The sequence below is a fragment of the Stegodyphus dumicola genome, chromosome X1, assembly GCF_044657685.1.
Source record: "Stegodyphus dumicola isolate Sdum_Otavi_A_Nest chromosome X1, ASM4465768v1".
Lineage (NCBI taxonomy): Eukaryota > Metazoa > Arthropoda > Arachnida > Araneae > Eresidae > Stegodyphus > Stegodyphus dumicola.
The window spans coordinates 164,006,961-164,031,918 of NC_140780.1; the positions used below are offsets into that span (position 1 = coordinate 164,006,961).

The 24,958-nt window shown below is 34.2% G+C and overlaps 1 protein-coding gene across 2 annotated transcripts in view; it reads right to left on the minus strand.

Moving 5' to 3' along the window:
• Positions 1 to 24,958, minus strand: part of Dlic (dynein light intermediate chain) — a 110,994-nt gene that overhangs the window by 38,658 nt on the left and 47,378 nt on the right. For both annotated transcript variants that reach the window (XM_035358393.2, XM_035358395.2), the window contains exon 5: positions 4,366 to 4,529. In XM_035358393.2, coding sequence (XP_035214284.1) covers positions 4,366 to 4,529 — 164 coding nt within the window. The remainder of the gene's footprint in view (positions 1 to 4,365; positions 4,530 to 24,958) is intronic.

Here is a 24,958-nt window from a genome sequence, read left to right on the forward strand (position 1 = left end):
TTCCCATTCAATAACCCTTTTTATCTATGCAAATATATTCGTGACTGTGTCTATAAAGGTACAAAAACTAATTCTCTTTTTCAAACTCAAGTTTTATACTTGCAGCATGTAACAACTCAGAAAATTCTTGAGCCCAAGGACATTGAAAATTCTTGTGGAAGTCTCACAGTGAACAACTCAATCTGCATTCGCTTTATAGCAGCATACTGCTTCCACAACTGGTGTGTTGGTATGGGGTGGCATTGCATGCACCTGGTATCTCTAATACCAATCTATAGCAAAATGAAAGTTCAAAGGTACACTCATATCTTCCAGCCACATGTGTAGCCACTTATGGCAGGACTCCGAAGAGACATTTTTCAACAGGACAGTACTTGGCCACACACAGCCTGGGTATCACAGGAATCCCTCTGCTTTACTAATTCTTCCTCTGACATGCCTTATCTCTAGATCTGTCATAGATCAAGCACGTCAGATATCACTTGGGATGGCAAGTTTGAGAGCCTTGGAGTTTGGTCAAACTGCAAATGCACTTACAGCAATTGCGGAATAAGATGACACATACCATATGGGGTCTGTATGCCTCAATGCCTGCCCGTATTCTGTATTCAAGCTAGAGATGGCCCAACATGAAAGAGAATCTCCATTAATTTATAGTTTTTCTTGTAATAAATTATCTTTCTGCTTTGAGTTTCTTATACCAATGTTGCATTCACACATACAGTACAAAGTCCGTAATCCGGACTTGTCGGGACTTCAATTCCGGATTAGGGTTTTTTCCGGTTTATAGATCATCAATTTAAATCTCGTAAGATGGCATGCAGAAATTATACAATTAAAAATATGAAACTAATATTTATGAAATAAAGAGCAATTATGATCTATAACGTATCAAATTTTACAAAAAAAAAAAGGCTTAATATTTATTTGTTTACGTTATTAAACATTTCTTTTAACACACACATGCGTAATAATTGCTTATTCAATCCTCTGCTACTACTATCAAGATCTTCAAGCAAAGTTATCAATCTGTTTACTTAAGAATCACATCTCCCGCAGATTTTAAATCTGCCTAAGAATATTTTCATCGCGATCTCAGTAATTATTTGCACTCTCCAACACAAGCCACATGCCAATGAGCCTATTAATCGTAAACTCTTTCCTATCCACTTTTTGCTTTAGTGTTTGTACTGTGTATAAAAAATTATAAAAAACCAAAAAAAAAGTATAAAATATAAAATACAAAAAAAAAATTTTTTTTTAAACCTAAAAACTTATAAAAAGATTATGATACTTAAGTTTTTTATTTCTCATCCCTATCCCTAAGCTTTCTCGAGCCTGTGGCTCTCTCTAGTGTGCATCAAGTAAATCACTTATGCAAAATTTTTCCTATTTCTGCTCGCTTTTAGTAATTCTGATGTGGAGGTAGATGGTTTTGAACCATAGGCACTCCGAAACTTTTAAATCATTGGCATTGACACATGCGTAAAGCATACAAAAAAAACAGTTTTTGAGGTCCGGATTATAAATCATTATGGATAAAGGACGTCTGGATTACGGACTTTGTACTGTATATAACTCCATTCGAATATGACAACTCTTTCTTGCTGCGCAATTTGTTACAGCAATGAGCAGATAACAAGGGCACCTGTAAGTACAGTATCCTCTGCAGATACTCATAAGGAAGGGCTGCTGTGTTGCAAAAAGAGTAGTGTCCATGCCTTTTGTAATTCTTTAACTCTGAAGTAATCACCGTAAAGTGTTATTCTTTCTCTCATTATCTGATACCAAATCTTAAACAACTGTAAAGATACACCTGAATTTGATGCAACACTTCTTAATACTGAGTGTAACAATGCATTTAGCTTCACTATGAGTCTCTTCATATGAGAATGTCAAGTCATGCAGTCATCAATTAAAATAACGACAGAGTTAATTTTTCGATCCAATCCTACGTTATCCCCCTTAGGTTTGTACAAAGAGTTCTTCTTTGGTATTTCTTGGAGCTAATAACCCTGTCTTTAAGCCCAGTATTGGAGAGAGATAAACTGTGCTCTGCTAAGTCATCATGGCATTTTGAGTCTATCATTCAAACAATCTTATTTTTTCTTTCCATTCGTTACCATTAGAAAGACATCTGCACATGCCAATATCTAGACTCCTTAAGTGTTATGCTAGCAATGCGGTTCCATAATATTCTGGAATCTCCCCCCAAAAAAAAAAAAACCATTCCCACACCTTCAAAAACTTCCAAACTGTTACCAAATTGGTAAGAAATCACTAATGTTATCAATCTGGCGATGTCACTTTGTAGAAAGTTTCATCCACATCTCCAGTTCTGTTGAAGCTATTCTTACAATTCCAATATCAAAGGCCTCAGAATTAAAAGTTTTACTAAATGATACATAAAACAAACATATACAAACATGATCAGTGGCAGCGAATTCAAAATTAAATAAAATACCTAAACAAATTCACCATAAAAATACTAAACAAGTAAAAAAAAAAAAAAAAAAAAAAAAAAAATTAAAAGATAAAAACAAAATTACAAACACACACAAAAAATAAAATAAAAATAAAAGATAAAAAAAAAATTTCAAATGACACAAATATTTACAATATACTCAGGGATTTAACAACATTCTAGACACAGAAATGAACACACATATTCCTGCTGCCATTCGCCATGCATATTTCAAGCTCTGGAAAACATTTTAAATGTTCATATTTAAATTTTTAAGTTCCATTTGGCAGTATAAGTATTTTAAAATATCAAATAAATTATGCACTAATAATAAGTTACTTGTTTTACCAATCAGTTTTTTAGAACAAACATGCTTCAATAATTAAAATGCATACACACTACAATTTTCAGACATTTACAAGTATCTACAAGTATTTATTGACAACAAGTGATCTCAAGGATAAAAAATATTTGATTATATATAGCTCAAAGGGCACATAAATTATTAATTTACCTATAATTAATATACTATTCTGAAGTACGAATTTCCTCTCATATAGAAAGAGTAGTGCTGATAGTCCAGTTTCATCCAGTACAGTCTGGCAACTATCATTATTTAACAAGTTTTGAATATGCTGCTTTTAATTCAAGTATCTACCATCAAATAAGTTCTTATACTTAGCAATCTTAACACTTAACAAAATGTCAACTAAGAAACCAAGAGTTGCAAATGCTGACATCTAATTAATACCGTTGCAAATGCTAAAATCTAATTAATACAAGTATATATCATCATCAGTACTTCAAAAGAAGGAGTTAATGATGTTAATCACAGAAAATTTATGAAGACTTACAACTACTACAAAATTATTAACATGCATGACATTAAGAATTAAAACTACATAAGTTTTACAAAGAAAGCGAAATGATTTTAAACTGTAGAACTGTGTTTAGAAGCTTCAATGAAAACACTTTTTCTAGCTCTTAGCTTTGTTCTACTTTTGATATGACACAAATCAACTAAATAAGATAGATTGATTTCCATTCTCTATTATTCAACTATAAGCAAAATTGTGAATTTGTATTAGAATTTTTACCACTATGTTTTAAAATTTTAAGTTCTTTGAAATATTTTACACAGAAGTTGATTTTTTACAAAGTAGCAAAATGGTAATTCAAATGGAATTGATGCATCATGTTTTTACTGAATTAAACTAATTCCTAGATACCAGAAGAAAGATGAAGGCTTTTCCACGCATAGAAATGGTGATAATTTTATTAATATTTTTTTAATTTGTGGCTTACATTATTCTTTCAAATATGCATTCAACAGTAAGACTTCCTCTTTTAAGCAAATTCAGTAATTCAGTAATAAAAATTCTCCTGGATGTCAATCAATACAGAAGTTAAGAACTATTTTTTCTTTACCAAAGAATTCTTGAATGAGCCTAACTTTGAAAAATCAAGCATAGTGTAAGCCATAAGTAAGCAACTAATTAAATTGTTCGCTATACAAATAAACTTACTTAGGAACAGTATAAAACTCTTATGTCATAGAAATTATTAATCATGACCTACATTCATTAACAGCATTATCAAAATAATTAAAATTTTATCTTAAATGAGGTCTCACAACAAATATCTGTCACACATTATTACAGAAGTTTCACTACATGCAGAAAGAATGACGTGATGATTTAAATAAGAGATTAGATTATGCACAGCACTACGTGATCAATGCTTAACAGCCAGAAGAAATTGCATAGAACACTAAGTAATTTCTCATTAAAAAAATACTAGAAAATTCGCTTCTACCTCCCAAAAAAAGCTCTACTTTTAAACTTGGCTGAGATACGTTTAAAAAAATATGAAATGTTAAAATTCTTGCAAGTAAAACTAACCTTTGTAATTATCACAATTATCTCCAAACCAAGGTTGATCTTAATTTCCCTGTTAGAGAGAATATTTTCAGCATTAGATCCATGTATTGGTCTTACAGGAGATGTTCCACCCATGCCATCAATTTCAGCTCCTGGTTCAACATAATCCTGAAACCTTTTTAACACTACAAGCAAAAATAAATATTTAAAGGTACGAGTAATATAATATAAAAAGTAACATTACGATATTAAAAGTGAATAAACTAACACAAATAATATAACACAGTATTTTAGACAATTACTTCAAATAAGTTAAAAAGCAATTTTCTTTAAATAAAATAAAAGTTCTAAAGATGTTTATGTTTAGAATTTGCATTCCAACAAGAATATTTACATTTTTGACATTTGCATGCTGTATCAGTGCTGTACCAGTGCGCAACTCGTTGTAGTGCAGGTATAAAGAATTGAACTTTTTGCCCAGAGATTCTTTTGCAGCTGTACTTAACCGTCCCTACTTGTTTGTGGTCGACATTTGGCATCAGCTTATCACTAGTGATGAGTCGGTACTACCGAACCGGGTATTTTGTAACAGGTACCGAAAATCGGTACATCCAAGTACCCGTTACTTCAGTACTGAAATTGGTACTTTTCGGTATTCGTTACTTCTGTACCGAAACAGGTACTTTTCGGTATTCATTACTTCTGTACTGAAACGGGTACTTTTAGGTATTCGTTACTTTGTAACAAAAATATGCGTCTCTTCTCGGTATTCATTACTGGAGGATCGATGAGGGTTCAGCTCACTTCGGTTTTGGTACAAGGACAGTAGTATCTGGTTGTATTTGCGAAATGGTGATATGTGCTCCTTGTGTCCATGAATGGCCTGCTCCTCAGACACTTCCGTAGTTGGCATGTTTTCTGATATTCAAAATCTTACTTCATACTGATAAAATCAAACACGTGGTGATGTGGCAGAGTTTCTTCAGTGTGCAAAATCGTTAGCTGCGTATTTCGGTACTCCAAATCGTTACTAGGGCACTTCAGTACTCCAAATTGTTACTAGGGTACTTTGGTACTCCGGTACAGCAAACCGTTACTAGGGTACTCCGGTACAGCAAACCGTTACTCCGGTATTTCGTTACTTCAGTACTCCAAATCGTTGCTTGGGTACTCGGTACTTGAAATCGGTTTTCAGTACTTTTCAAAGTAACTGTTACTTGAGTAATGGGTTATTTTGTACCGGGTACAAGAAAGTACCGAAGTTGCCTATCACTAATTATCACTACATATTTCGTTTCATATTTTATCTTTTCATTTTAAAAAAATTTTATGTTTAACCAAAGTTTTTGAACGTCCTTTAATGAACCTTCTGACAAGTTTGGAGTCTTGTGGCATAAACTGGCACCACATTTGATGACCTAAGTAGATTGCTGCAGTTATGCATGGCCAAAGTGAAGTGCTCAAGGAAGCTGAGTACTGAGATCCCATGGCAGAGGTGTCTGTGCAAACAATTCTATTGTGGAGCTGCAAATCAGGAATATTTCAGTGAAAGTACTTATTTCTTAGTATGTCAGTGCTGATATTGGATATTTTTTTTTTTTTTCAGCTTATTATGTGTTTCAGAGTGTAGATAAAGCCGATTCACAGAAGCTTTTTCTTTCTGTTATATTACTGTGTACAGCAGGGGTTCCGAAAGTCTGCGTCAAGGCACCCTGGCACACTGTTATGTAAGGCCAGGGGCACCGCGAACATGAAGAACTTGCGTTGAACAAGACAAGACTTGTATTGAAAGCTCAGCCATATTTTTTATTATTATATTTACAATATAAAATCATATTTTTAACATTTTTATTTCTCCCTTTAATCTCAAATCATTCTTAGTCTCAATATCATTTTTAAAGCACTATTTTATTCTATCACTTAATTCTTTCAGTTTGCAGTAATTTATGTTGTTCAATCAGATTGTACTCAATTATTAGTGCAAAGGGGCTTTGTCCTTGAAGGACTATTGTTTTCGTTTTGCGATTTTGCGTTGAATCACTATAAATGTCCGTTTCACTTTTTCAAACTGTTGCCACCAAATAGAGTTTTGCATTATATTTGAAGAAATTAAATAATGAAAAATCTGCATAAATGTATGTATATTTCTTGCATTGTGATAAAACAACGGTACATACAGCCATTGAATTTTAAATGACGTAATCCTACTTCGAATATGGGCATGTGGAAGACCAGATTTGAAATTTGGAATTTGTTTTATTATCGATTTCATATTTTGTAAAACTTTAACGAATTTTTGAGTAACAAACTCAACGATCTAAAAACGAGCAATGGCAACACTCTATGGCCGGCAAAGGGGGAACCTTTTTATCTCTAGCAGGCACAGAACTGTGTATCGGAAATTTTAAAGATATGCTCATTTAAAATTATTTTGCGACATTGCAGCTGAACTGAATTTTATGGTTTAAGTGCAAAGAACGTGATATTTAATAAATAAAGGTAACACACAAAATGCTTTAAAAATGCCCCATTGGACGTAATTTAAAATCTGAAAACCTTTCAGATTTTTTTTTTGGGGGGGGGTTGTTCTCATATATTTTTGCACCTATTACTTCCTGTCACAAGACTGCAGTATTTGGCTTCACAGCAGTGACATCTATTGGTGCTACGTTTTCCCGTTTGTGACCATCAGTGTCAAACTCGGGAACAGATGAGGAAGGTCGTACAATCTTATATGTCTGTGAAAAACGAAAGTTGGGATCTCGATGAAATAATGCAATAACTCAATGAATCCATACTGATATTTCACAAAATGAAAAGATTTTTATTAAACAAGAAAACAGATAGTAACGATAGTTCAAGTTTGAGTGACAAGGCTTCAAAACTGGCACAGAATAAAAGAGACAAAAACATAGTAAATACAAAGAATGTTTCTTTGATTTTGCTTTTACTTCAGTAGATGTAAATAACAATGAAATGCAACGATGACAGATGTATGCAAGGCAATGTGTTCATGAAACAAGTGTCAGTTCTGAGTAACTCACAGCTAGCGTCTTTCCAGGTAGCTTACAGAATGATGAAGTACAAAAAAATACACACTATTGCAGAAGAGCTGCTATTAATGTTATGGTACAGAAACTCATCTCTAAGTTAACTGTATGCAACAACACAATTAGAATTCAATGTATACCTTGTATGTACGAAGAATTAAATGTTCAGAATCTCAATGATCAGTTAATAGAGAAAATGAAACAAAATGAACTCGGTCCACAATTAGATGAGAGGCTTACTGAGAGTAATAAAAATGCAAATTTTTATGTACACTTCCTGGATGATAATGCTGAAGATCTTCTGTTTTGTAAGAGTATCATCGGGAGTGCAAAGGCTCAAGACTTATTCAAAATGCTTCACAAGTTTATAATGGAAAATTATTTAAATTGCAAGAAGTGCATCTGTGTATGTACTGATGGTGCTCAATCAATGCACGGTCACCATGCAGGACTACAGGTATTTATTTGAAGCTAAACACTGCATGTTGTGTGGACCCACTGCATTAGTTACTAGGAGCCTTTTGCATCGAAATCGCTTAGTCCTCAGTTGAATATGGCATTAGAATGTGTCATAGACATAGGGAACTGCATAAAAACTAGACCACTGAAGGCAATTTTTTTTTTCAAAAACCTATCCAAGGATTTCCATATCCAAGGATTTCCATATGAACACAGAGCTATGCTGTACTATGCCAGTTCATGATGGTTTTCAAATGACAAGATCCAGTCTCGTATTCGGGCAGTATCCAGAATTTCACACTTTTCTGCAAGAGGAAGGTCATGCAATCATTAAGAATTTTTCCGAACCAGACTTTCTGCTGACACTAGCATATAGGGCAGCACTTCTGACAAGCTAAAGTTCTTGAATCTGTCACTACAGGACAATATATGCACATCTTGAAACCTGAAGAAAAGATTTCAACATTTAGGAAAAAGCTGGAGTTGTAGATAGAAAAAATGAATAGCGATGGTGCTCAAGATTGTTTTTCTACATTGTACCAATACACAACTTCTAATAAAGTTCTTGTTCTATACGAATGGCCATTCCTTTTCATGGAACACCTTTCAAAGCTCACCGACTGGTTTGCAAAATACTTTGCAGAAGCTAATGTAGAGAAATTTATGTTGATCTAAGATTCTTTTCATTCGCAAGATGAAGAAATTAGAAGTTTTGTATTTCAATCAAAATTTAGTATCTAACTTTAAATTCTAAAGCTCTAAGCATCATCATTCCCTTTGCAACACCCTATCTGTGTGAAGCTTGGTTTTCAGCTGTTGCTCTAATAAAGATTAAATACTGTTCGAAAATCAACGTGGAGCAAAAAATGAGATTAGCTGTCTCAAGTCATCTTCCACAATTTGAAAAATTGGTATGGGCATCAAGAAGTGCCACAATGAGTTTCTAATTTGTTACTGAAGGTTTCTTTTATTTGTATGTTTTCTGATCAATAAAAATTATTAGACTTTTGCACTAAACTGTTGTTTTTATTCCTTTGCCTGACTTTCATTATGGCAGAAATATTGCAAAAGGGGCGCCATGTGGAAAAAAAACCAAACTGTAAGTGCGCCGCATACTGAAAAAGTTTGGGAACCCCTGTTGTACAGTATTCTTTTTATGTAGTGAATATTTTATATTTTCGTTGATATGAATTTTCATTCCATTGTGTATCCTTAATAGATATGGATAATAGAAATGGTTTTCTATCTATTTACATTATGTTTTGGTATTAATATTTGTAATACTTAGTTGTACAAAGGTGGTAATATCGCGTAATGAAAATTCCGCTAATGACATCGCAGCTGAGAGTGCAGTGGCTACACGTGTTGCATGTTTTGGTAAAATTACCGCCTTTTTGGAAAAGAAGCCCCGACTTACGGTTTGTCAGACTGGCATCGCAGTTTTCCCTTTCCGAAATAACTTCAGATTTAACAAAATGTAACCATGTCACTGCTGCTGTAAATTCTGATATAATTAATTCTGTTGCCAATATCATAAACCTCCCACTACTGAAAAATATGCCCTAAAACAAAGATTAATTTCAGTAAATTTCGAGAGCGAAGCATCGAAAATTCATACTCTCTTGTAAGGTTTAGAGCTTGGTGACCAACACTGTTCCAGTTACTGACTCATATGCATAAACTGGCAGGTGATACAGTAGCAAAACCTTTGGTGAAGATTTTGTGGCTTGCAAGGTTTCCTAATAGTACAGTCTATTTTAGCCACTCTTGGTGAAGATGATTTGAGTAAATTGGCTATGGCTGCTGATTAGATTACTGAGCTTGCATCTCATTCTGATGAGAATATGGGTATTGTGACCCCTGAGCCGAGTGAATCTGCTACTACTCATTTGAAACTCCAGGTAGCAAACCTGACTAAACAAGTGAGTGAGTTTGGGATGTAATTCTTGCACAGCTAACCATAATTTTTGGCATTTGTACCAGTGCAGGTAACGCGAATGTACTAACCATAATAAACAGCGAAGAAATTATATTTGCTTTTATCATGTAAATTTTGGAGAACAGGCAAGGAAATGTCAGTCTCCATGTTCCTTTCGCCAAAATAGCGGCCACCAGGTAAATCGTATACTTTTAGCTGACCCCTCTTCAAAAATAAAATATTTAATTGATATCGGTGCATATGTATCAGTATTACCAAAAAAGTATACTCTGTGTACTAAGCCTTCCCAGAATTTGGTTTTACCTGCCGTCAATGGAACTAAAATTCCCACATTTGGCGCTAAAAGCCTTACTCTGAATTTAAACTTACATCGTACCTTTACATGATTATCTGTCGTTGCAGATGTAAATCAGTCAATTGTAGGTGTAGATTTCCTTAAGAAATAGTGATTATGTATTGATGTAGCAAATGATTGCATTATTGAATCTAAAACTAATTTATCATCTCGTGGCAAATTGCTTGGATTTTTTTTTTTAGGGGGGGGCATATCTGTACTTCTTGGTGATTCTAAATTTGATAGATTACTCGTTGAATATACCAAACCCTTCTTATGTAACCAACAATAATAAGAATTCAACAATTCTCTATTATATTGAGACCAAAGGTCCTGCCATGTTCTCTAAGCCTCATCGTTTGTATAGACTTTAAGCCAAGAGATTCTCTTGCATTTTCACTTGTTCGTGGTCGACATCTAGAGTCGGCTCATCGTCGTATTTTACTCAAAAAATACAAAATGGATGCAGCCAAATCAATATCTGCCACAAATTACAGTTTATCCAAATCTACAGCTGGCACCATATGAAAAACTGAAACTTTATAATAGCTGCTCATGGAAAAAATTTGGACAAAACTCAGAACTCATGACAGGAGCAGCAAAGGGATATTTTCACCACCCAAAGTCATAATCTGCCTGTGTCTGGGCCAATGAATTTGCCAGCCACTTTGGACAGACAAGAAAAAAAATTGGAAAACAAATGTAATAACTGCACATAATAATCGCAATTAAATCTTAATATGACTTAAAAATTTAATATTAAGTTTTTTTTAGCAAAATCGAATGTTAAGAGTTTTTCTCCTTTGTTTATCATACAGTTTTTGATTTTTTTGTGAGATGATCCATTTTTCCTTTTAGATTGCATATAGCAAACCTAACTTCCAGTCCTTTGAAGTTCGTTACACTGGAGCTTAAGTATACAATTTATAGATATATCAGCAAATATTCTAGATATATTCTGCTAACATTTGATTTAAAAATTCAACTTGTAATACCATTTCTTCAGGTGATGCAGTTTTATCTTTATGGCACACAGGCAACTATAAGCATGACTGCTTAAAAGTGCCACCTTTTTTCAGGAGTGGAAACAATCTTTTGAAATTAGAATTAACACTTCAATACATGCAATAATTTTTCAATTATTTGCCCTAAATTGTGCTTTTTGTGCATTATAGCATACCTGCCAACCTCTAAATATAAAAATACAGAAGATTTCTCCAAAATTCAGAAGAACACGAAGAATTAATATTATGCTTTGATATTAAAAAAATAACAATTTATACAAATAGAAAAAAGAAAATTGTACTTACATTAGTAAATCTCAATTAAGTAGTAACTAAAAAATTTATTAGGAAACATAAAACAAGAACTTAATGTTACACAAAAAAATTATTGCAATGAACTTAGAGTGCATTTTTTGGCTTTAGCCAAAAATTCTTTGGAAAATTTCCTGTCATTACAATTAGTTTCCTCATAACATTTAGCAATTAAAATATTTTCTAGAGTTTTTGGTGAAATTGAAGAATGAAACATAGTTTTGTTTTTCTTCACAACACTGAACACTCTCTCGCACTCAGCATTACTGCGTGGAATTACGAGAATAGCACATAAAACTCTTGCTAGTCTATCATATTTTGGTGTTCCATCAGCTCTTTTTATTCTTTTTAAGGTACCAACGAGGACATCAAGTCTATCTTCTCCAGAACTGGCAAAGTCTTCAAATTGTGCAGCAGAAAATTGGTTCCGTAGTTCATCTAAAGCAGGGGTCTCCAAACTTTTCAGCCCGCGGGCCATATTGGGGCTTTAACGAAGCTTCGAGGGCCAAGATCCAGTTAGTTCATCATCCATGGCGATGCAACTATGATGAACAGCATACAAGTTTTTAAACGAGGCAGTAATATTTTTGTGATTGGATCTATACGCTATGACCTTACAAAGAGATCCTTTTTTTTTAGACTTTCATGCAGTTTCACCTAACATAAATTTCTTAAAGCTGTTTTTGAACATTTGCAAAAATATAATTTTGTCCAAGAATATTAGATTTCTTCGGTTTAGTATGTACTTTGCTTTTCAATTGATTTATCAGCGCATTTTGTTTACATTTTGATCAGCTGCAAACATTCGCTCCATAAGCAAGTTTAAAAAAATCTCGAAAATTAAAATAAATTACAACATATTTAGAAAAATTAAGATTTAAATAAAATCACTACTGAAAATTTCTATGAAGCAACTTAGAATGCTACTATAAAAACTAGAAAAGATAACACACGAAACCTTTATTCTTGTAAAGAGTACAATGAGAGTTTTCTACTTCCTTGTACGAAGTAAGGGAAGTATTGTAATCGCGGAAAATTTCGGATATCATATTTCAACGAAAATATCCATTTTGACCTCTCTCTCTCTCTCTCTCTCGAATCCATTTGAACTTTTTTTTTGGCGTGACATCTGTTCGTACAGGCAGAATAAATGAATCTTTTTCTCAAAATGGATTCAGAAGAGATTTTTTTCGTGATGTCTGTACGTACGTATGCAGGTATCTCGCATAACTCGAAAACGAGTGGCCTCAAAACGTTGAAATTTTGTATATGGGACATGTATAACATGTAGTTGTGCACCTCCCTTTTTATTTGCAATCGGCTGCATCAGAACTCTATGTATATCTACCCAGTCTGTTACCGGAGACGGGGAGTTTAGTTTTTTATTCTTATATCCTTGATTATATTTAATTTTTATTCTTATATCCTTGTAGATTGTGCGATTTTTGCTTTCGAAGTGACTCAGGGGGTTAAGGTTTTTATGACTTTATTTAATCTGCATGCAATAGTTGTAGAATTATCAATATTTTAAAAGTTGTTTAAGTGCTACTAAGCCTACTAAAGTCGCTATTTGTTTACATTTTCAACTCCTGTTTTGTTTGAAGATGTTTTGCGTTTTTATGTATTTTTGCCTCGTCACGAAGTGAGAACTGAATTGATTGAATGAGAACTATATCTCTAATGAAATTCGAGGAAATAAGTTTAAATGAAGTGCGGCCAAAAATACGTATAATTTAAAGGACATATGAGGAATTCATGTGTGTCCACATCAGATTTTTTATATAGAGCGTATTTCCCTCATAGTACATTTAGAAATGATTGTATAATGTCTATATTATGTTTTATATACAACGCGCATGATAGGCAACGCATTTCTAGATTGGCTGTTATTATAAAATATTTAATGTGTATGTTATTTGTTACTTTAAATTAAAAAAAAAATATTTTAACGAAACCTCTGGCGGGCCGGATTATTAGTGCTCGCGGGCCAGTTTTGGCCCTCGGGCCGTAGTTTGGAGACCCCTGATCTAAAGCATCATTATGGCATTCATTTTCTTTAATTGTTAACAAAAATGGAAATTTATCAATAAAAAAACTAATCTTTTCAAAAGATGAATTTTCAAATTGTTTCAAATTTGCCACTTCAGCATTTAAAAGAACTTCATTTTGCAAAGGAAACTTCCTTACAATATAATCACAGGTTGAGGAAAAGTACTTTCTACCACATTGAAAAAATTCTTCTTTCTCATGATCTTTCAAAGAATTTACAAGTTCCCTGGTTTGATTTCCAATTATAAGATCATTGTCATCCCTTTGATTTGCCAAACTATTATATGCAACACGAATCAACACACTGTTTTTCACAACGGACAGTTTTACAAACTTAGTATAAAGTTCTTTCAAAAGATCATTAAGAATCTGGATAAGCAGGGGAGATTTTGGCAAAGCTGATTGTAGAAAGGTATTTAAACTTTCAAAAATCTTAATGGTACTTAACACAAAACTACAATATGCTTTGTTCAAATCCGAAGAAAGAAGATAGAAAATCCTTTCCTCCCGGCTAATAGAAGACTGTTTCTTCTTCCCTTCAACTTCTTTAACAAAGTTGACCTTTGAGGAGTCTTCTAAGCATTTTCTTTTTAAAGGGTTTGATTCTGTATGTTGGCTTTTCCCTTTTAAAGCATTTTGATTAGAAGCAAAGTTGGTTTTCGGAATCTTATATGCCGACAAATTTGATGGGATCTGTGGTTTCGTTTTGGTCTCTTCGTGGAAATATTTTAGCAATGCATCCCACTGTTCAATAAACCTTCCTAGCACTCTGCCTAAGGATAACCATCTCATGCATACATGTTTCAGAATTTTTCTCGTTTCACCAGAGCACAGTTCTTGGAAATTCTTTAGGTTTTCTTTCCTTTTTACACTTTTTTCCAGATAGAAAAACACATCAATCAGAAGCTGGTCAATATTTAATGGTAAAGCAGCTGCAGCTTTTTCTGCTGCCAAATTAATTAAGTGGCATGGGCATCCAATAACAATTAATTCATTTTGTTCTTTTTTGAGGAAAGAGGCTACACCCTTTTCTGTCACCCACCATAACATGAGCATTATCAGCACCAAATGAAATGCAGTTTGATATTGGGATGTTAAGTTGTTTCAACTCATTAATTACCAAGGAGGCAATATTTTCCCCCGTAGCGTCTCCATTTAACAATGGAAGATGCAAAAGATGAATTTTCATTTCATTAGAAACATCACAGAAATATGTGACAACGATGGGGTAAAGCTTCCAATCGTTGCCGTTGCTGCCATCGATTGACACCGAAAATGCTGAATTCTGGAGTGCAGCTATCGTTTTTCTTTGTGCATCGCAAGCAATTTCGTTCACAATAGAAGATGTTTTCGTGCGAGCACAAGCATATTTCTGAGCAATCTTGGAGTCGGGAAACATCCGTCTGAAAAGTTGACCGGCGTGATCGGCAGCGCTTAGCGGCATGTTGTGTTCGATGAGGAATGCAGTAAACAAACACTCTGCCAAAATGACATCGACATCCGAATTCGTAGCTGAATTTGAAAAAAAATCATCCACTTTCTTTGACATTGTCGATGCTTAGTTAGACGTTGTCGAAGTTAGACTTAACATGCTTCACAATGGCACTTCTTCCACCGTGACTTATTATGAAGTCACACACGCACACGTTGCAAGGCTGAAAATATTAAGAATACGGTTTTTTTGAACTTATTTTGTAACAACGAGGTATTAAGAAAATTCGTAGCAAACAGAATTCGACAATCCATGCTCGCTGAGTCCGAGCTCAGTAATTGCCTTGCTGGTGAAGCAAACGCGAAAAAAATAATCTGGCGCCCACAAAGAAAAGAGTGGGAAAAACAAGTTCAGTACATTGGATTGGCTGGTTAAGCGGCGAGTTGGGAGAAACCGCAGGTTACTGCATTCGAAGTAGTCGGTAGTTTGCGGTAAAACACGATGCAATTGGCAAAAATCGCTGAATTGGCGAAAAATTCTAAAATTTCGACAAAAATCACTAAAAACACTTGAAAAAGGAAAAAAATCGTAAAAAATGGATTACGATCGTAAAATCGCAAAGACAAACGCATTTTCGTAAAAATTACAAAAAATTCGTAAAAGTTGGCAGGTATGATTATAGGTAAGCACTTGCATAAAAGATACATTCCGATCAGCTTTATCCTTGCTGAAAGGTCGGGAGGCAGTATTCATGAGACAAACAAGTATACCACCAAAATAGTTTACTGGCAACTGATCAAGATCGGCAAAAATATTTATGTGGCAATAAAAGTATGCAAATAGCACATATTGTGAAATTCCTGTAATCTTTGCTATTTCTTTGAGTTACGATTACAATTTTGAATTGTAACTAGATGTATAGAATCTTAGTCAGCATTCCTAATAATTACCGGCATATAAAGGCTCTCTTGCCGACTCCATTTTAGTAACATAACTTGTAAACAAATTAATTGTTGTTCTGTTTCTAAAGTGAGACTTTTATTGTCTATTGCTTTAAACTTGAGCCACTGAAAGAACTTAATTGACTTTGATGACTGTTACCTTTACTGGATTTGTTTTTATGGAGCATTGGTTGTGAAATAGTTGGGACCATTAGATTATAACTTTTTGGATTACTAAATCATGCCCACAAGGAAATAAAAGGTAGGCTCTCATTTTGCATTTATTGCTGATCCTTCAGTGCTATTCTTACTGTATAGTATTAAAAAAATGGCAGCATAACTTGCAAAAGCTACACAAATAACATTTCAAAAACTAAATTAATCACATTGGTGCTAAGCACAGTACAGGAGTCAGTACAGGAGCTTGATGATTATGAGCTCTTAACAGAAAGAAATAATGAATTGAAAGCTCTCAACGGTGAAATCAAAACTTTTATTTAAATTGATGAAATACAGGTTATGGTGAGTCAGAAATATAAAAACAGAATGTTTGAAATACTGAAGTAAAATATTAATTACTTTGCAAGCATGAACATCTCTAATTGAAAATTTAAGAATTCACATAATGAAAGCATGAGTGTCTCTAATTGAAAATTTAAGAATTCACATAATGAAAGCATGAATGTCTCTAATTGAAAATTTAAGAAATCAATGTTCAGTTTAACAGCCAAAATTAGTAATTCAGCAATCGTCTGGAGATATGAAACATTAACAAAATTTTTGGAATAGTTTTGAAAGTATGAATAAAAATGAAAGCATTTTGAAAGATAAGAAATTTGCATATCTTAAAAAAACCTTTTTAACTGGTCAAGCTGTGAATGTTGTTTCAGGATTGGAATTATCTAGTGATAATTATAACATCTGCATAAAAATTCCGAAAGATAGACTCAGGAACAGAGACACCATTAAAAATTCTTTTATGAATAAAATACTAAATTTAGAAGTAAAAAAATCTAATGTTTCAGCATTATGCAGAAATTATGATCAGCTTGAAAAGATCTGAAAGAGCTTGATTTAACAATAAATTTTAATGTTAAATCAGGCTCTTTCGGACTTTTGTTAATACCTATTGGGGGGGGGGAACTTGTCCCATGATCTAATTTTAGAATTTAAGATACAAAGGGATGAAGGCGACGTTGACATTTCTAAATTCATTTTATTCCTAAAGGTGGATACTGAATGTCGCGAAAGTACTTTATTGGCTTGTGGTGAAAATAAAACATTTATTAATTATTACAATTAGAAAACTGTAAACAAAACACACTAGAAACTAAGAACTAGGAAATAATTTTGATGTCACAAAAAGGTGGTTTGAATTTTTAAAACAAAAATTACATAAAACTCCGGAAATATTGCAAAACTATACAGAAATTATTAAACAGCAGTAAAGAAAAAAAATAGTTGAATAGATGTCCTAATAAAAATCAAACTTTCACAGTATTATTACATTAACATGCGTAATTTGTGATTTGGAGACTACTGGCATTCGTGTAGTTTTTTATACTTCTTTAAAGACCAGAAAATTCATCTGTTTAAAAGAATGTTTAGAAACCGGTCCAAATATTAACCTGAAAGTTCTTCAAGTGATCCTGAGGTTTTGTTACCCTGAAACAGTATTTTGTGGGAACATGAAAAAGGCATTTTTAAAGATTGGTTATTGCAGAAGAAGATAAGGATTACTTAAGATTCCTCTGGTTTGGAAATGATGACCAGCCATGGAATATTCCACACATGTTGGGTCCCATTCGGGGCAGCGACTAGTCCTTTTCTGCTAGCTGCTACAATAAAATACCTCATTAAAGGGTATAAAAAGGACCATCCTGAGAGTTTTAAAATGCTTAATTCTTTTATTTACATTTATCACTTATTCCAGGAAGCTAAAACTGTAGAAAATGCATACCGATTGTTTGTAGGTGCTGTAAATATTTTCCAGGATGCGGTCATAAATTTGAGAAAACTGGAATCGAATTCAGAGGAATGGCTGTTTGACCTCATCCATAACATTAAAAGAGAAGATAATTTCAATAAAGAAATTAAATTTTGGGGCATGATTTTGAAGCCTAGTAAAGCTAAACATGAAACCAGGTCAAGAGTCAACTGGAACTGGTGAAGGCAACACAAAAAGACTGACGTTGAAAACTGTTAGTTATATGCAATCATTTATACAGGGTTGCCACTCAAACAGGAGAATGAAATTCCCTGACTTTTCCAGGTGTGTTTCAAGAAAATTCCAGGCTATCCATGTAGTGCACGTTGGCTGTGGTAAATTAATTATGGTACCACTTGAAAACACAAAGTCATATGTAACTGGTGAATTCGTCAATTATATATGACTTTATATATATATACAGGGTGATTCTAAATCGCTTTTACAAATTATGAGGGGCGATAGTACCCATTCAGACAAGCAATAATTACCACAGAACATAAGGTCGCATTCCCCTCTGAGGCAGAAAAGAGGAAAGTAAAGGCGGATTGAGAAAGGACAAGGAGACTACCCATTTCCTATGACTATCAAGAATTAACTCTATGCAAATTTGCACTGAGAAGAAGCAGCATTTTGCTCTTAATTGGCACCGGAGAAAGCCAATCAGAGCAAACGGTGTTCTTGAAAAAGCCACATCATCGCTTCAAGTATCAAGGCAGGCATCCTAGGGGATCACCTGGCAGGCCCTTACATTATGCCAGACTGTTTGACCGAAGGAACATACCGTATCTTCTTCGAGCAAGTACTTCCCACTTTATTGCATGATATTCCATTCCCCATTCACACAGAGGTTTATTCACCTCTGTGTGTCTTAGTTGTGGTTTATTCACGAGAGACACTGCACAATTTTCCGTCATGGTCCACAACCTTTTGAATGCCACATATCCCGCACGACAGATCAGAAGAGGCAGGCCTGTGGCATGGCCTTCTAGCACACCGAACCTCAATCCACTGAACTTTTCTTCTGGAGGCAGATGAAATATTTAGTATACGAGACTCCTGTGGTCTCAGCTGAAGATCTCTTGGCAAGAATCATTATTGTCGCGGACAAAAATATCACAACATCAGGAATCTTAGGGAGGGTGTGCCAGTTGTTCCTTCGGATGTCAACTGTGAAACGACACGTTGTTGGCATTTTGAGCACATTCTATAAGTTTTTCACTAAACAATAAATCTGACTGCGCAACTTTTGGTCTCACTCATTTGCGTTCCCAACACTGTTGTAAGTTCAGGTTGGAATTCTAATATTCCTCTTTCCTGCCTCTCAGTATAGAATGCGACCCTATTTTCTATGGTAATTATTACTCGTCCGGATGGGTACTATCACTGTCGTGCCATGATCAAACTCCAAGAGAGGTAAGTTTCTCTGTTACGGAATGGGAACGAGAGAGATTGTTGTTCAAAAAGATGGATGATCAAACTGCGTTGTAACGATCATTTTGTGGATGTTGCGTATTGTAAAATGAACCTATTACACTGTGCTAAATATTATGAAAATGCTATATATTAAAATATCTTTCATCTGATCAAAATTTTAACAAACCGCTCATTATTTTCTCTTAAACTCACAATGTTGTTCATGACATTTCTGGCGCCCCGGGTGGGCGTGTTCGTTGGAAACATGTCGGATGAAAGAATAGATAGGGTAAGTTGATTACCTTATACTTCCATTTTGAAGTTATTGATTATTGTTTTATTGAAGTTTAAAATACTATTCTTGCCTAGTTTTTATCTGAATATTTTAAACTTAAGACAAAATGGAAGTGATGAAAAGAAACAAAACTGTGCAACGTTTAGCTTTTACTAAAGCATATAAAAGACTAGATGAACTTTTAAATGATGATAATGTTGATTATGAAGAACCAGAAATGTGTTTTTATTTGTTCAAGAAAATGCAGAATCATTAGAATTGACACACAGTGCTTATTTAGATACTATAACTGATGATAAAAAGAATTCAAAACAGAATTTGAAATAACAGAGGACTATCGAGAAAAGGCTGTTAGGATACAGTTAAAATCGGAACGATTTCTCGATAATATTAAGAGGAAATTAAACGAAATCCAAAATACATCGTCAGAGAGCAGTCAGGAATTAGTTACTGATGAAAACACATGTAAAACTTTGTGCCAACGCGTACCGAAAGTAGAACTTTATAAGTTCGCAGGTGATTTAAAAAATTGGCTTACATTCTGGAATCAGTTTAAAAACATACATGAAAATAATAACTTAACGAATGCAGACAAATTCCATTATTTGATACAGTCAACAAAAATTAAATCAGAAGCTAGAGATATTGTAGAATCTTTTCCTGTGACGAACGAAAATTATCCTTTGGCTATAGAAAGCCTTACTGAGAGATATGGCCGTAAAGAAATTTTAACTGATTTTTATGTTCGAGAGTTAATAAAACTTGTTTTGGATAACACAGCGAAAAGGAAGCAAGATTCTTTGAGTAGTTTGTATAATAAACTTTCAACACAACTTAGAGCCCTGAGCAGTCTCGGTGTGACGACTGATCAGTGTGGAACAATTTTATACCCTCTTGTAGAAAGTACTATTCCCATTCATGTATTGCGATCATTTGAAAGACAACGAAATATTACTGAATCTGAACGAAACATTTTGAGTCTTGATGCAATAATTGAGTTTCTGAAAAGCGAAGTTCAGCCAGAGGAAAAAATAAAATTAAGCAGAGCGGATATTTTTTCTGTGTCTGATCGTAAGTACTTGGCAACTAGCCAAAATATTCCTTCCGCATCAGATTTGATGAATCATGAAGCAATACCTTCTTGTTCGTTTTGTTTAAAAGATCATGAAACACGTAACTAAGATCATGAAACACGTAACTGTAAAAAGGCGTTTTATATTCCGTTAGATGAAAAAATGTGGTAAAAACGAAAGGTTTATGCTATGCTTGGTTAAAGGTCACCTCGGTAACCAATGTCGGTCAAATGTTAAGAGTCAGATCTGTTCAAAAAGACATTTGAAATTTGTTTGTCCTAGTCTTGAATGTAATAAGTCTACGGAAATGCATAACCAGGAAAATTATGAGAAAAAAAGAGAAAACAATCGATTTGAATGAAGTTTTCCTTCAACCAGGGTCGGTTGTAAACATAGAGGGTAAGAATAAAAGGCGTAAAGTTAGATTAATGATTGATACGGGAGACTCAAAAAGTTGTTTTTTAAAGTCTACCGCAGAAGAAATGGGTTTTGACTTGCAATGGGAGGAAGAATTTAGTCACTCTATTTAGTGGAACGAAAACTGAAATTTATGAACATAAATGTTACAAGATATATTTGAGTAGCCTTGATGGTAATTATTCGTGTAAATTAGATGCTGTAGACCATGATGTTATTTGTAATGATATTTCAAGCATAAGATACGGTTCTTGGATTCGCGAATTAGGGAATAAAGGAATACGCTTAACTGATACCCAAGGGAATCCAGGCCCCATTGAAGTACTGTTAGGGGCAGGCATTACAGGGAAGTTATTTACTGGCAAATGAGAAGAACTAAGAACAGGTTTAATGGCTATCGAAACAAAATTGGGTTGGACATTGATGGGTAAAGTACCTCAATCCGAACATCAGCTCAATGTAAATATGACTGTAGTTTCTATGCTATCTCAAAAAGACCTGCCTATTTCATCGTTGTGGGACTTAGAATTATTGGGTATCCGAGATCCTGTTGAACAAAAAACTAAAGAAGAGTCAAGAATAGCTATTATGGTTCATTTCCAAGAAACAGTTCATCAATTAGAAAATGGTAGATACGAGGTTGACATGCCTTGGAAAATTGAGCATGCAGTCTTACCAGACAATTATGACCTATCTTTGAAAAGACACGAATCTACTATGAAGAAGTTGGAAAAAATGGGATATCGTGAAAAGTATCATGAAGAGTTTAATGAATGGCTGCAAGAAGGAGTTATTGAAGAAGTTCCCAAAAAGGAGTTGTCCTTTATCTGTTGTTCATTACCTCCCACATCGTCATTAAGGAAACGTCCTCACTATCTTCCATGAAAATTAGACTCGTTTTTGATGCTTCGGCAAAGCTTCCTAATCAGCCATCTCTAAATGACTGTTTAGAGACTGGAATTAATTTGATTGAAACTATTCCCTCTATTCTAGCAAGATTTCACTTACATGAAATTGGTGTGATTTCAGACATCAGAAGAGCTTTTTTACAGATATCTCTAATGAAAGAGATCAAGATTTTTTACGATTTCTTTGGTATGGTGGTGATGGTAGAGTGAAGATATTTTGTCACACCCATGTGGTATTTGGCATTACTTGTAGTCCATTTTTGCTGATGGCAGTTATCGACCATCATTTATCCAAAGAATCGTGAAAAGAAAAATATTCTGAAGAGCTTCTTAAAAAATTACAAGATAGTTTTCATGTCGATAATTGCGTAACTAGTGTACAAAATAATGCCAAACTAGAAATATTCATCGAATCTGCAACTAATGTAATGAAAGAACGAATGTTTGATCTCAGAGGATGGGAAAGTTTTGGCATTCCTACATTTTCAGAAAGTACAACATCACCGGTATTAGGACTGATTTGGGACATAGATTTAGATACCTTAGAAATAAATACCGAATCTTTGAAATTTGATGAAAGAGAAAAGGTAACCAAAAGGAAAATACTTTCACTAGTTAGTCGAGTATTTGATCCCATAGGTTTCCTTGCACCTGTTATGATTCAGCCTAAGATTTTGCTGCAGGCCGCTTGGAAGAGCAAAGAATCGTGGGATGATGAAGTGAATGATGAAATAAAGAAGAAATTTTTTTAATGGGGAAAACAACAAAAATATAAAAATTCCAAGATGGTTAGGTGTGATGAAGGAATCCAATTTAAGTATCCATACTTTTGTCGATGCCAGTAAGACAGCTTATGCGGCATGCATTTTCTTAAGAAGTGAATCCAGTATGGGTTCAATGGCTGTTCAATTACGTCAAGCCAAATCACGAATAACTCCAACGAAGACTATTACTATACCACGTCTTGAATTAATGGCCGCTACCATAGGTCCTAGGCTGTTTAGTTCTGTGAAGCAAGCTCTGAAACTTCCCAACATCAAGACTTACTTTTGGACAGATTCTTCCACAGTTCTTGTGTGGATAACTCGTCGAGAACAGTGGTCGGTATTCGTTACAAACAGAATAAGTGAAATTAGAAAATTGAGTATTTCGGAAGATTGGTTCCATATTTCAACTGACCAGAATCCAGCAGACATTTTATCAAGAGGTCGTGGACCTAGGCAACTTCAGAAACGCAAGTGGTGGCAAAGGCCAGCCTGGTTGAAGAATTTGAAGGAGCAGTGGCCAAAGTTAGCTGTAAATATTAACGAGAAAGAAGTAGAGATGGAGAAATGAAAGTCAGTCATCTCTGTTAGTAACACAGAGCTAGAGTCAATTTCATTGCAGTTAGCCAGAAGAGGACGAATTTCTGTGATGTATTCAGACAATGGTACTAATTTTACAGGACTAAACAACGCTCTGAAACAATTAGATTGGACTACAATTGAAAGTGAATTTAGAGTCAATGAAATTCTTTGGAAGTTTAACCCACCCTCCGCACCATGGTGGGGAGGCTTCTGGGAACGCGTGATTGGGATTTTGAAAGATCTTTTAAGAAAAAATCTTTGACACTCCTGTTTGTCTTATGAGGAATTGCAGACTCTTGTCTGTGAATGCGAATCTATCATGAACAGCAGACCATTAACTTGCATATCCGAGGAACAAGAACTGAAAACCTTGACCCCCTCAATGTTTCTTCAGGAAATTCCATTAAATGATGTTCCTGATTTGGATCAAATTGAAAAGACTAATATTGTTTTGAGATGGAGACATATTCAAAAGGTTCGTGAAAATCTAAAATGAAGGTTTAAAAGGGAGTATCTGGGTTTCCTTCGTTCTTCAGTTAACAAAAGAGAAGATAAAATACATGTAGGTGACATAGTGTTAATTGGTACAGATGATAAAAAAGGCTCCACTGGCTGCTAGGGAGAGTACTGGAAATCTTTCCAGGAAAAGATGGAATCATTAGACTTGTGAAACTGCGAAAGGGGAAACATATTAAGATCAATCCAATGACTGTACCCTTTGGAATTGACACCAAATTACGAGCAAGTCGTATCGGAACCTCAGAAGGTTCAGGAAGTGGTAGCTGAAAATGCTGAGCTTAATACTGACTCTAATGAAACTGTTTGCATGTCTCGCTCAGGACGAAAAATAAAACCAGTTAAAAGACTGGATCTATAAACTTCTAAACAAACTTTTGAACTTTCTGTGTTTGAACTCTAAAATATTGATTTCAATTTGCATTCTGATATTTTGAAATAGTTCTATTATTATTTGTGCGTTATTGTTATCTCAAATTGTATGGATGTATTATCATTATGTTACTGTTTTGAGTTTGTATCCCCAAACTAAAGTGGGGAGAATGTCGTGCCACGATCAAACTCCAGGAGAGGTAAGTTTCTCTGTTATGGAATGGCAACGAGAGAGATTGTTCAAAAAGATGGATGATCGAACTGCGTTGTAACGATCATTTTGTGGATGTTGCGTATTGTAAAATGAACCTATTACACTGTGCTAAATAGTATTAAAATGCTATATATTAAAAGATCTTTCATCTGATCAAAATTTTAATAAACCGCTCATTATTTTCTCTTAAACTCACAATGTTGCTCACGACAAACACCCCTCTAAATTTGTAAAAGCAATTTAGAAACCCCCTGTATATATATATATATATTATCCCCAAACAGGACTTGTTTCCTCCTCTGAGCATTGAGATTCGTATCTGCCCAATCGAGATTTAAAAATGTCTTTACTGCAGAAATTTTGCAGCTAAAGGAAGAAAGAAGTCTATTTAATGATGTTTTAAAATAAACTCAAATATTTTATATTTATTTAACAGCATACATAAGTAAAATATATGTGCACTAAATTTCGTGATGGTACGTGATATTACTGCTGGAATTAGTTTCACAAGTATGCCAGAGAAAATTGCCTGAAATTTGAAAATATTACT